At 37.1% G+C, this 13079-nt stretch overlaps 1 protein-coding gene across 1 annotated transcript in view; it reads right to left on the bottom strand.

Annotated features, from left to right (window-relative positions):
- Positions 1 to 1562: 1562 nt before the first annotated feature.
- FAM114A2 (family with sequence similarity 114 member A2) overlaps positions 1563 to 13079 on the bottom strand; it is a 35891-nt gene continuing 24374 nt past the window's right edge. Inside the window, exons 10-14 of the mRNA XM_026510834.4 lie at positions 10421 to 10543; positions 9781 to 9920; positions 7954 to 8026; positions 4866 to 4919; positions 1563 to 2864 (exon numbers count right to left, since the gene is read on the bottom strand). Of these exons, the coding sequence (XP_026366619.3) occupies positions 2763 to 2864; positions 4866 to 4919; positions 7954 to 8026; positions 9781 to 9920; positions 10421 to 10543 (492 nt within the window). The 3' untranslated portion in view covers positions 1563 to 2762. The remainder of the gene's footprint in view (positions 2865 to 4865; positions 4920 to 7953; positions 8027 to 9780; positions 9921 to 10420; positions 10544 to 13079) is intronic.

The following is a 13079-nucleotide window of genomic DNA, read 5'->3' on the forward strand; positions in this document are numbered from 1 at the left end:
GAAGAATATTCCCACTTTTAAAACTCAGAATACATCTAGAAATAAAGATGTCTTATTTCTCAAATGATGACATCAATAGTTACTTATAAACATCTCTCCTTTAAAGAGGTCTTTAGATAAAAACAAGTACAAAAGAGAGGGTCCTCACTCGGGGTAGTACTGACAGGCTCTTGTTTCCTCATTGTAGGCCTAGAAAATCCACATTTGTTTATCACACTGATTTCAGATTTCTGTGAATGCCAGCCACATGGATTGCTGATTCACATTTCACAAGCCTGTCAATTTAGGTGTCTATGCCTTAAAAAAAACTATCAAAAGCAAGTAAGGTAAATATAGCTTGTCCTTAACACAGCTGCAAGGCATTACATAAAGAGAAAACAAGAATTAGTTTGTAGATGTTTCTATTTCTTTTAGACCAAATTAATGAAGTCTCTTTTAATCACAGCCTTTAAAGATCCCAATAGTAGGAAGAGAACCATCTTACCCCCAGTAATAACTGAACATTTTACCAATAAGGTGTTAAGTGAATTGGGAAGAGGGGCCGGTGTAGCACACATTAGGACATGGCAGTAAAAGACAGGAGAAAATTTAAGAGAAATAGCACCAAAAGACGAGGTATCATGAAGAAACTACATTCTGTACCCACCCCAAACAGAATAAAGCACGCACCATACAAAAATCATCACCATAATCCAGTAAGTTCCAAAGTATCCCCTGAATTTACCTTTTCACCTGCCAACGAACTTTTATGTTCTTATTTTTCTTTCTACTAGATCAAGGAACTTTCATTCTTTTTCATTATATTTTAGGTGAAAGGTAGGCAATTGTTATTCGGAATTAATTGGTCCTTTCATCATTGTTTCACTGATGGTCTCCTAAATCCATTAAAAGACATTTGGGTGGGTGGGGAAGCTGCTGAGGGGGGATAAGTAAGGAAAAAAAAGGCAGTGAGTCACATCTGTCTTTTGTAAGATCTAATCTAAAACTGGTCATATTCAGGGCTGCAATCCAGATAGGTACATAAAAAGAATCACTGTTCTGTCCCCCATATCTATATCACTCTTCTTGAAAAAAAAACCTTAGTTATATTTCTAGACTGAAAAGTAAAAAGTGCAAGCCACCATTGTACAAATGTCTGAACAGGTGGTCAGCAGTGTGAGTAGTTCCTAAACCAGGATCAGACACAGCAAATGGGCTTGAAGCAACAAATAAGGACTGGGGACACCAGCTTTAGTAACCACAGCCAATTGTTTTTTCCGAAATTTCAGAATTACTCACTTTGGGAAGGGTGAGACTTACCTTAAAAAAGAAATGTTTGAAAGTTCTCTGATCATATCAGAACAGAACATAAGCAGAGTGACATTTTAGTGCTAATGAGGTAACTTTTTAGCCCAAATCTATTTATTTCCTCCTTGCTTACAAACTGTCCCTTACCCCCAAATAAGGCAATTACATAGAAATAGTGTTGAGATCAATGTTAGAGCCTTGCTTTGCTATTTCTTTGGTCTGAAAAAGATATTTAGGCTTATGTTTGGAAAAGTAAGTGAAAGTGAAAGAATCAATTGACATAATTATTACATTTTATTTAAAGGTTTTAGAAGATGAGCAGTAGAGCTCACAAAAGTTACCTCCAACCACAAAGTTGGAGAATTTTTTTAAAAGAGTGGATACCAAATAACTTTTAGGAAGATAACACCTTATTAGCCTCTTACATTGTTGAAGAGAACAAAAGAAGGCTTAAGATTTAACGGATAAAAGTTATATTTATAAACATGCTAAGGAATACATTAAAACAAAACAAAAAAGAATAAGGAAAAACATATTGTACTGTGTCTTACAGGTTAAATCCTGTTATAAATGATTTCTATGGGATTCTATAATCCCCTTCAACAATATTCAAATGACTAAAAGAGTTTCGATACTCCTTTGGAGCTGGCTATTACAGAATTGATCCTGCATGTAAGGTATGCATGAAAAACATCCTGGAGAGACTCGGGATACCTGCAAACCTGAAACTGTTTCTCTAAGTTGCACCTGTTGGTCTGGAACCCAGCTGAGTTGAAGCTTGTCACCTTAGGGTAGGAGAGCAGTTTGAAGCCAAAGGGCACTTTGCTGTAGTTAATTCATGTGGCTTTGGGTACATTTCAGATGTTTCTCCTTCATGCCAAATATCTACTGAGAATTAAAGAACACACGAAACTTTCTAACCAAGTCCAAAGAATTTAGGTAATCATTACAGTTTCTATATACTGTTTTCTTAAAGCCACAGATTTTATTATAGAAAGGAGAAAGGGCATGGCATCAATAGATCAAGCACAGGAATTCTAGAGTACTAAATTGTTTCTCTCTTGCTTCACAACCAATTATATCAGTGGGCTGCAAAATCACACAGAACCATAACAAACCTGTTAGTGTTTTGCATCATGTCCAAGAAGAAGCAGTATTTTTGCCTGAGTACTCCATTAACCTTTATCTAGAGCTATTATTCTTGAACTTCCTATAAAAGTTTCTTCTCAAATAATTTAATAATTCTAACAACTTGGAAGGGCAGTGTGAAGACCTGAATATTTCAGCCAAGCAATGAAGGTAACAAACGTCCTTTAAACCTGCTCTCCTGCCTAAATTTTATACACTAAAATAATCGTTTCTCCTTCACTTCTTCAGGGGTACCTAAAAGAGAGTGGCATTTCTTGGCTGTCACAAGTTTTGGGCTGAATCTTCTCTGTTCTTCAATGTTCTGACAAAGACCCTGGGCCTGCAGCTCATGCCTCTGGCAGTTCGGTTTTGTTCTCAATGAGAGAGATCTCCAGCACAGGTAAGAGCAGCTGAAAGGCATCCTGAATATAGGAAGCACTATTTGATGCCTGTCAAGATTGAAAAAAAGAAAATATCACAGTCACTGAAAAGAGAAAATATACTAAAAGACAACAAAAACAGATTAACTTGTACAATCTAACTGATCTGTAGCCTGGCAAACAAAAGCACAAACTAACCATGTTAGTTAAAGTGAAGAGAAGAAAGAACGATCTAGCTCTCAAGATGTGACAGTACCAAAAAAGAATGTCAGCATTTTTGTCCAACTTGCCCATCAGAAATGGTATCTGTTCTTTGACATACTGCTTGAATTTGGCATTTGAAGCTTATTTATTCCTCTACTAAATGGGTAGGTTCCGTCACAACATTTTAGTCAATTACTCAAAGGACTTTAGAAGGCTATGAATCTTACACCAATAGGATTTTCAGTCCATTATGACAGCTCTTCTTCCATGGACTCAATATAATTAGTAAATACAAGACAGGGACTATAAATACGAACAAAGAAAACTGCTTTCAAAGGTGGTAAGCATAGATATATTTCTATCTGGTACAACAGACATATTTATGGAATATGCTCAGAGTTCTCCAGACTTCATAGCTAACAAGTTTTGATCGTCCAGAAGAATAATAGAGAGTTCATTACATGAAGTTAAAAATATATAATTTCAAGGACAAGACTCTTCCAAATATGTAATCAAGAACAACCAAATCCAAATAGCAATAAGGAAAATTTACTAAGTGACTTTACCTTTTTTGGATTTATCAATAGCACGTACTCCTATTTAAACTTTAATGTGACATTTGCTGCCAAATTTTCCAACCAAAAGAGACCTCAGAGATCATCCAGTTAAATCTCTTATATTGCACCTAAAGATGAGACTGTCAAGAAGGTAAACACCTGGTCCAGGTCACACAGCAAATCAGGGGAGATCCAGGACAAAACTAGGCTCCTGGTTTACAAACTTCTCACCTATACCACTCTGCCATCTACTTAATCACAAAGTTTTAAAAACACTATTTAAGTGTTAATATTCAGAATAATTACCCTGATATTCAAGGGAAACTGTGCAGTTAAGAAATTAAAGGTAGTTCCTTGGTGATAATTTTTAAAGAATTAACAGCCCAATTGTTAAAAATTTTTTTCAATTCATATTTAAAACCTAACGAATTGGGGCGCCTGGGTGGCACAGCGGTTAAGCGTCTGCCTTCGGCTCAGGGCATGATCCCGGCGTTATGGGATCGAGCCCCACATCAGGCTCCTCCGCTACAAGCCTGCTTCTTCCTCTCCCACTCCCCCTGCTTGTGTTCCCTCTCTCGCTGGCTGTCTCTATCTCTGTAGAATAAATAAATAAAATCTTAAAAAAATAATAAAAAAATAAAACCTAACGAATTATCTCCCCTTACATAAATATATTTTAAAAAGATCTTCAAACGTCTAATTGTTTGCACCATTAATTGACAAGACAGAATTTTTAAAATATGGAATGCAGAAAGTGTCACACAAGGAGGCAATATAATCGATCATGTGATCCTCTTACATCCCCATTTTCCGTGGACTTAAACCACCCACCTCCTTAGATCTAATGGACCTGTGTAAACGCAGGTACCTGTGACAAAAAAATTTTCTTGGCAAGGAAATGACACAACAAAATGTTTTGTCTTGTTTTGTAACAAATCTCCCCTGTATAAACTTCAGTCCTTTCAGAAGCAGTGTTTGCCTGTTTGTAATTTTCAGCCCTTCAAGTTTACCCCTGGTCTCCAGAAGGTGTTTCATTACTAAGGATCGTCCATCAGCTGCCAGTGGATAGTACTAACTACTGACAGTCCACTGCTGGTCTGCACTTTACATAGCAGCTTCATCATTATGCTCTGTAATGATGAATAGGGAATTTGCATCAACTACACACCATTTTGGTCACACCTGCATCAGTATGGCTAAACTACCAATGTGATTAAAAAAATAAAAAAGCCAAAAACAAAGACTGAAGAAGAGCTTATTAATAATACCTAATACCCTTAAAGTTAGAGACTTACAATTAACTACTAACCTCTAGAAATACTGCAGTGATTAGGGGATTAAGAATGTCTGCCTTTTCTTTGACCTAGAAAAAAAGACACACTGTTAAGTGAGCACCAGTAGGCAGAGTATGATCCCACTTTGAAACAGACACACACACACATAAACACACACACACACACCCCCATACATAATTTAAGTATAGAAAAAGTCTGGACTGAGAAAGAGCAAAATATCATCTCTGGAAGTGCTTTAAATTTCCTTCTTTATATCTTCCTGTGCTGTCCAATTGACAGTGTATTCCTTTGTAGTTTTTTATTGACTTTAAAAAGTATCTTCATTTTGGAAGAGGGGGTAGAAATGATACATATGACCAGAAACTTTAGAACAATTTTAAAACAGAATATGCAGATATGGAACATGTGCTCAAAATACTCAATGGTTTTTAAGATAGGCTGTCTGAAAAACATGGAAATAAATCATGGAAATTTATTACCCCCATGTGTTAGCACTTTATAGTTCACTTGCTGGGTTAAAGTATCTTTATGTGAAACACATGGAAAGATTTGGCCTCAGAAGATTAGCTTCAGGAAGACCAGAAGCTCTTTTAAAGACAGCATTAAGGAAAAAAGACAATCCCAGGATTATCCCTTACAGGAATAATCTAAACTCCTAAAGTAAGAAAAGTTAATTTGGGCTACGCTCTTAAATAAGTTTAAGGGCCCAGAATTTGCTGCCACACTGACACTTATATACTTATTACAAAGTGATTTTTTTAAATTGAGGTATAACTGACATACAACACCGTACTAGTTTCAGGTGTACAACAAGATTTGGTATCTACATAGACTACAAAATGAACACCATAATAAGTCTAGTTAACATGTGTCACCATACATGGTTACAAAAATTTTTCTTGTGATGAGAAGTTTCAAGATATACTCTCTTATAGCAACTTTCGAAAATGCAGTACAGAATTATTAACTATAATCACTACGCTGTACATTACATCCCCATAACTTATGTATAACGGGAAGTTTATACCTTTAAATCCCCCTCACCTGTTTAGGCCACCCTTCACTCCCCCTGGCAATCACCAATCTGTTCTCTGTATCTATGAATTTGGTTTTACTACAAAGTGATTTTTATTTGCTCATTTAAAATGCCCTTGATTTTATCCTAATTCAAGGTTACTGATTTCTGATCATGTTCTATAGTTTACACACCTCAGTAAATTTTTACAATTCCTTTAAAAAGAAAAAAAAGCTTGAGCTGTTTTAATTACAACTCTCCTCCTGGTTGGCAAGTGCAAAGTATAAGGACTGTCACAGTCTAAATAAGGCGCTGCTCCTTAAAACTAGAGCCAAACTTTAGGGTTTTTATTTTATCAAGGTCTACATGTCCAAAGAGTAGCACAAAATATACTGCAAATTTCATAAAATGAGAAAACAAAAATAAGTTGCAAAAATCAGCTAAACATACATGAGCTGATCCTAAAATTCACATGAAAATGCATAGGGCCCCCAAAAGATAAAAGATCTTGAAAAAGAAGAACGAAGTTGGAAGATTTCATCATGATTTCAAAACTTACTACAAGACAATATGGCACTGGCATATGGATACACGCACATATAAACAATAAAATAGAAATGAGAGTCCAGAAATAAACCTGTGTATCTATGGTTAATTGTTTTTGACAAAAGGGCCAAGACAATTCAATAGGGAAACACTTTTCAACAAATGGTGCTGAGACATGCAAGTGTGATATCCACATGCAAAAGAATGAAGGTGTACCCCACCTCACACCCTACATAAAAAATTAACTCAAAATGGATCATAGACATACATGGAAGAGCTACAAGAAAACTCTTAGGAGAAAACACAGGAGTAAATCTTCATGATCTTGGGTTAGGCAATGATTCTTTAGATATAATACCAGAAGTACTGAACAGTGATAAAAGAGAACAATGACAAACTGGACTTTGTCAATATTAAAAACTTTTGTGCAGGGACACTATCTAGAAAGAAAAAAACAACCCATGGCCTGGGAGAAAATACATGCATATCATGCATCTGATAATGAACTTATACCCAGAATACATAAAGCATTTTTACAACTCAATAATAGTAAGTAATAAAAAGGCAAATGATTAAAATTATAAATGACAAAAAGATAATGAAATAAATAACCCAATTTATAATTTTTTTTAAAAAAACCCAATTTGAAAGTAGGCAAACTAGGAAAGACATTTCTTTTAAGACATACCAATGGCCAACAGTACATGAAAAGAAGTTCAACATCATTAACCATCAGGGAAATGCAAATAAAAGCTGCAATGAGATACCCACTTCACACCTACTCGGATGGCTAACATTTAAAAACAAAACAAAACAAAAACAAAAAACAATGGACAATAGCAAGTGTTGAGGAGGATGTGGAGGAATTGGAACTTTCAAATACTGCTGGCAAGAATGTAAAACGGTACAGCCACTTTGTAAAACAGTTTGGCAGTTCTTCAATGGCCCACATTACCCATATGACCCAGCAATTCCACTCCTACCTATCCACCCAAGAGAAATGAAAACACAAATGCATGTTTATAGCAACATTATTGATTATAGCTGAAAAATGGAAACAATCCAAATGTCTATGAATGGATGAACAGAAAAATGTGGTATATGTCCATAAAAGATTATTTGGTAACAAAAATAAGTACCGATACATGCTACAATGTGGATGAATCTCAAAAACATTAGGCTAACTGAAAGAAATCAGACACAAAATATCACATGTTGTATGACACCATATATATATGAAATGTCCAGAATAGGCAAATCTATAGACAGAAAGCAGATTAGTGTTGTTTCGCGCTAGGAGAGTGTGGAGGGGAAGGGAATGGGAGTGACTGCTAATGGTATGAGGTTTTCTGGGGGATGATGAAAACCGTCTAAAATTAGGTTATGGTCATAGTTGCACAACTTTGTAAATATACTAAAAACCACTGAATGGTACCCTTGAAATGGGAAAATTTTATGGTACAAAAACTTTATATTAATAGAGCTGCTTTTAAAAAGCCCACAGAACAGATATTAGCCCAATAAAAGGCCAGAATTCTTACCCCGGCAGTTGTTAGGCAGATGGTAAACTCTTTAGACAGAGAAGACAACTCTTTACACAACACAACTGTCATCCTAGGAAAGAAGTGAGCAAAGTCAGGAGGGTTCCTCTTTTTGTTTTTCTTTCTCTTTTTTTTTTTTTAAATAAGCATATTTAACAACCATAAGAAAACAAATCACTCCTGGTAATAAATGTGAAAGAAGAAAGCTTTTTTTAAAGGGAGTAAATATGCCTTCATCAGCTACTTGATGTATCTGGGGACCCATTTGAGCAGGCATTCATGCTGCAGGCAGAGGAGGTTCAGTCCTTGGGAAAACATTTTTCTGCAAAATCCTCTAAAAGTACTAGATTTTCAAGTTAAATCAAAGGAAATAACTAACATACATTTTAAGAAGATAAGGTAGTACTGAAAAGATCCTACATTCCATTCACAAGTGTAGTTAAAATAAATATGCATTCAATCATTCAACAATATTTACTGGAAGTCTTCTATGTACCAGGTACTGTTCTAAGAGCTGGGGAGTTAACAGTAAACAAGCAAAAGCCCAGTTTCCATGGATTCTAACTTACTGATAATTAATGGGGAGACCATACATATGTGTGTGTGTTTATACACACATATACCTACTGTACACATACATATATATGCATACGTGTACATATAAACACAGATATACACGTGGAAAAGTGGAAACAGCCACTTTTCCAAAAAACAGGCTACTGTGAAGTTGAGTCCCTCATCCTAAGATGTTGAAGACAAAACCAGCCCCCTGCTGCGGGATGTTATAGAACAGTGAAGTTATGGGTAAAGAAGAGGTCTGGAAAACATCAAGGGCCCCTCCCAATCCTAACACACTAGACACTCCCACACATTTTTTTTTCCCGTGAAAATTCTCATTATTTAGATTTATTTAGAAAGCAGATCTTTTTTTCTCTTATGACTCTCTACTTTCTATTATTTTTGAAATTCTTACTCAAAATCAGCAATATGGCGGGAAAGGGGGCTTAGGGACTTAACCTGGCCTAGGATTAAATCCCAGTCTGCACAAACTGGGCAGATTATTTCATTTCTCTTGGGTCTGTATTCTTCATTTTCTTTAAAGTGGGACTAATCACTTACCTTTAGAGTTATTGTATAAATTAGAAATGATACACGTAAGTCCCTTAGCATGATGCCTAGCATATAATCAGCACTCAATAATGAATATAAACATTATTAAGAATTGAGGTTCTTAGAACTATTCTGTGTTTTGGGGCACCTGGGTGGCTCAATCAGTTAAGCCTCTGCCTTCGGCTCAGGCCATGATCCAAGGGTCCTGGGATCGAGCCCCATGTCAGGCTTCCTGCTAAGCGGGGAGCCTGTTTCTCCCTCTCCCTCTGTATGATGTTCCCCCTGTTTGTGGAGAGCCTGCTTCTTCCTCTCCCTCTGCCTGACGCTCCCCATTTATGCATGCACTTTCTCTCTCTCTCACCGTCAAATAAATAAATAAAATCTTCTTAAAATTTTTTTAAAAAGAACCATTCTGTTTTTACTCATGTAAAATTTTATTTTTATTAAAACCAATAACCTGAGAACTAATTTTCAGATTATCAATAATAAAAAACAATTAATAAAACAACCAGTTAATAAAAACATTTATAATGTAGACTTATGGCTCAATGAAAAGAAATAGCCACTTTGGCTACTTAATAACTAAAACCCAAAATGAACAAACCTCTAACCTGTGAATAGCATCTTGTTGAGAGGAAAGTTTCTTAAAACTTTGGAAGGTAGCTGAGAAAACTCTGAGCAATTTGCAGCATTTACAGGGATTCCCTTTATACTTACTGGGAAAGAGTTTTGCTCCTTTCTATGGCTGTCACTTCCTGCTTCTGGCCATGCAGAACCAGAGCTGCTGTTTTGTGAAACAGTTCAATTGAGCAGGCAGTCAGTTCTGCTAGGCTCCGGATTGCAAATGCATGGATATCCTGAAGGGAAAAACAAAACAAGGCATTTGGTTTTTTGGGTTTTTTTAGCCAGAGGAAATGATGTCAGCTTGCTTCTCTCATACTGGAGGATTCGGTATCTTGAAAACAGCAGAGACCAATGGATGCCCTTCAATAAACCTCTTCTTCTACCACAGCAGGGATGTCATTTTACAGCTGGGCTCATAACTATAAAAACAGAAGCTCCCCCAACGCGAGTTGTGACCATGTGACTATGTTTTGGCCAAAAGATTTAGATAAAAAAAGTGGCTTGTAGTAGCTTCTGGGAACTTTCCTCATGATACAACACACACAAACCCTTAAGTCTCTTTTCCTTCACTCCTTTCATCCTACAGTCTGGAACAAGGTTGCTACAAGCTTGGATTATAAGGTTGAAATGACGAGTAGTGACGCAAGAAAACAGAAGGTGCCTCCATCCCTCATCATGATACCCACATTTCCACACTGTTAAAAAAGAAAAAAAGGTTTAGTTGCTTTGGTACCTCTATTGAATTTTTATTGATTTGGTCAGTTTTTTCTGTTTCCAACTGTTTCTCTTCTTCTTCCTTCTCTTCTAATGGCTTGGCCAGAGATGTACTGATCCATTCGTAGGCAGTATTTCTTGCCTAAATAAGAAAAAGATCACTGCCCGTAACAATTCAATTCAGCTCACCAAAAGGTGACTGCACACATTGTGCACCTACCAGGAACATGTTAGCATCATGTAAGTCAGCATTCTTGTTCTCACCCGAACATACATTTATTATACACGTTATCTACTTACCTTACTACTTCTCTTGACAACACCTAACACTACTGTCCACTCATTCCTTCTTGAAATTCTCTAATCCTTTGGCCTTTTTGAAAACTGAGGTATAACTTACATAAAGTGCACAAATCTTCAGAGCACAATTCAAGAAATGTTCACATGTGTATATGTCTTTGTAACTGCGACCTAGATCAAGATCGAGAACATTCCCATCACCCTAGAATAGAAGGTCCCCTCATGCCTCTTCCTAGTCAATACTGCTCAAACTGAGTCACCGTTCCCCTTGCCCAAAGGTAACCATTCTTCTGCCTCACTGTAAATTTATTTTACCTATCCTTAAGATGCATACAAATGAAATCTTAAGTCCATTCTAATTTGTGTCTGGCTTCTTATGCCCAACATACCGTTAGGTTTATCCACGCTATTCCAAGTATCAGTAGCTCATTCTTATTTCTTGCTGTGTGGTAGTTCATTTTATACATGTACCATAATTTACCATTCTCCCGATGATGGGTCTTTGAGTTGTTTCTGGTTTTGACTTTTATAATACCACCATCTTCCAGTTCTGCTTCCACCCTTATAAGCATTCCTCCTCAGGCTCTTGTATGAATGTATTGATCCTTCTTTTTCAGCCCCTTAAACACCAGCATCACCTGGAGTTCTAGCCTGGCTCTCTACTTGTCTCACCCTATTCCGTCTTCCCTCAACCCATCTTGTTCCTATAATTTTAAGTATTCTCTACCTGCTGCAAACTCCTAAATCCTTATTTCCAGCACTGACCTCTCCTGAAAACAACATATTCCAACTGCTTGCTGGACATACATATTATGGTATTTTATAGGCTGATCATTCCTCTTCCCTTCAATGGCTCCCCATCAACCAGATCATGTTCTTTGACATGACTGAAGAAGTACCCGTGACCTAGACCCTACCTATATCTCCAGCTTCATCTCTGACCATTTCCATTTTAAGATCTTATAATAATAATCTATAATGTGCCCATTCTTCATTCTTGCTATTCCCTTAGGTTAGAATGCCCTTCCCCACCCTTTTCTTTTCTCTAAATAAAGGCAGCTTTTAGTTTTCTTTCAATCCTCCACCCAGACATTGCTTCTTCCAGGTAACTTTCAAAAATCTTCCAGGAGACTGGGCACCTAAACAACCCTTTTCCGTGTGTCCACAGTCCCCTGAGCACCCTCCCTTCAACTTAGTACTTACCAAAAGATACTGAAATTAAATGTGTCTATCTCCTACATAAACAACACTGCTATAGGATAGTTACAGACTGTCTTATTTGGATGTGCACACCCAGTGCCTGGCACACTATAAAGGATGCCTACTGTTTTTACCTAGCCAGCAACCATATCTCCTTTCTTTTAGTGGAAGGTTCCAGATTTTTCTCAGTTCATGTGGTTTGGGTGGGGTTGCTTCCACCCTCTGGCTTCAAGGGTTGGCAAACAATTCAGGTTTAATTACCAATGTTAATACCCCCTGTCCATACAGTAATTACTTCATGGATGGAAAAGTGACCCCAACCCAAGTCAATAGGCGTCAGCCTCAGAACATCCGATAAAATTATTGGGGAAGGGAAGCCCTCCTTCTGTTGGAGTTATACAACTGAAAAAAAAAAAAAAAGACACCCTGAAGTTGCCAGTAGTCATCCTACCACTATGTGGAAAAGATTCTCTAAAAATAAAGCCAAAACAGAAGAAAGCAGAGTCAAGAGATTGGTATGGGGATTGGGGTGGAGGGTGGGTGGGGTTCCTGGGTAGAAAGCCATGCCTGAAGCCAGTCTTGCCCCTTGATTTTCTAGTTTCTTGAGCTAATGAATGCCCCTTTTTTCTTAAGCCAGTCTGACTAGAGTTTCTGCCATTTGCAACTGAGAGTGTTCTGGCTTCTAGGAAAAGGTTTATTGTCATTAAATGAAGGAATCCACTTGAGGAACTTTATATAGACAGAATGTGCTCAGAGCTGTAAGCAGGCAATAGGAATTCAGGGAAGACCACGAGAGTCATTCCAGCTGAGAAATGAGAATCACAGGTTTTATTACATATATAGCACTGGGGTTGAGCCTTTAAAATCAACAGATGGGGCTATACCCAAGGGTACATCATGAATGAGCTAGAGCAGAACCTATGTACCCAGACATTCATTTCAAGGTTCTTTCTTCTATGATGCAGGAACTCCCATTAAAATTACCTCAAGAACAACCTGGCTCTGATTTATAACTTCCCTATGCATTAACTTCTCAAATAAAAGAAAAACTATATAAAAGACTGGAAACAAGAAAACTCAAAATGTGCTGAGAAAACTGTGAAGCAACTAGTAAGACCAGAGCAGACAGTGCATTTGTTAATTAGTTCATCCATTACAAATATTTACTACGCACTGTC

The sequence above is a fragment of the Ursus arctos genome, unplaced genomic scaffold (genome assembly GCF_023065955.2).
Source record: "Ursus arctos isolate Adak ecotype North America unplaced genomic scaffold, UrsArc2.0 scaffold_15, whole genome shotgun sequence".
Taxonomy (NCBI): domain Eukaryota; kingdom Metazoa; phylum Chordata; class Mammalia; order Carnivora; family Ursidae; genus Ursus; species Ursus arctos.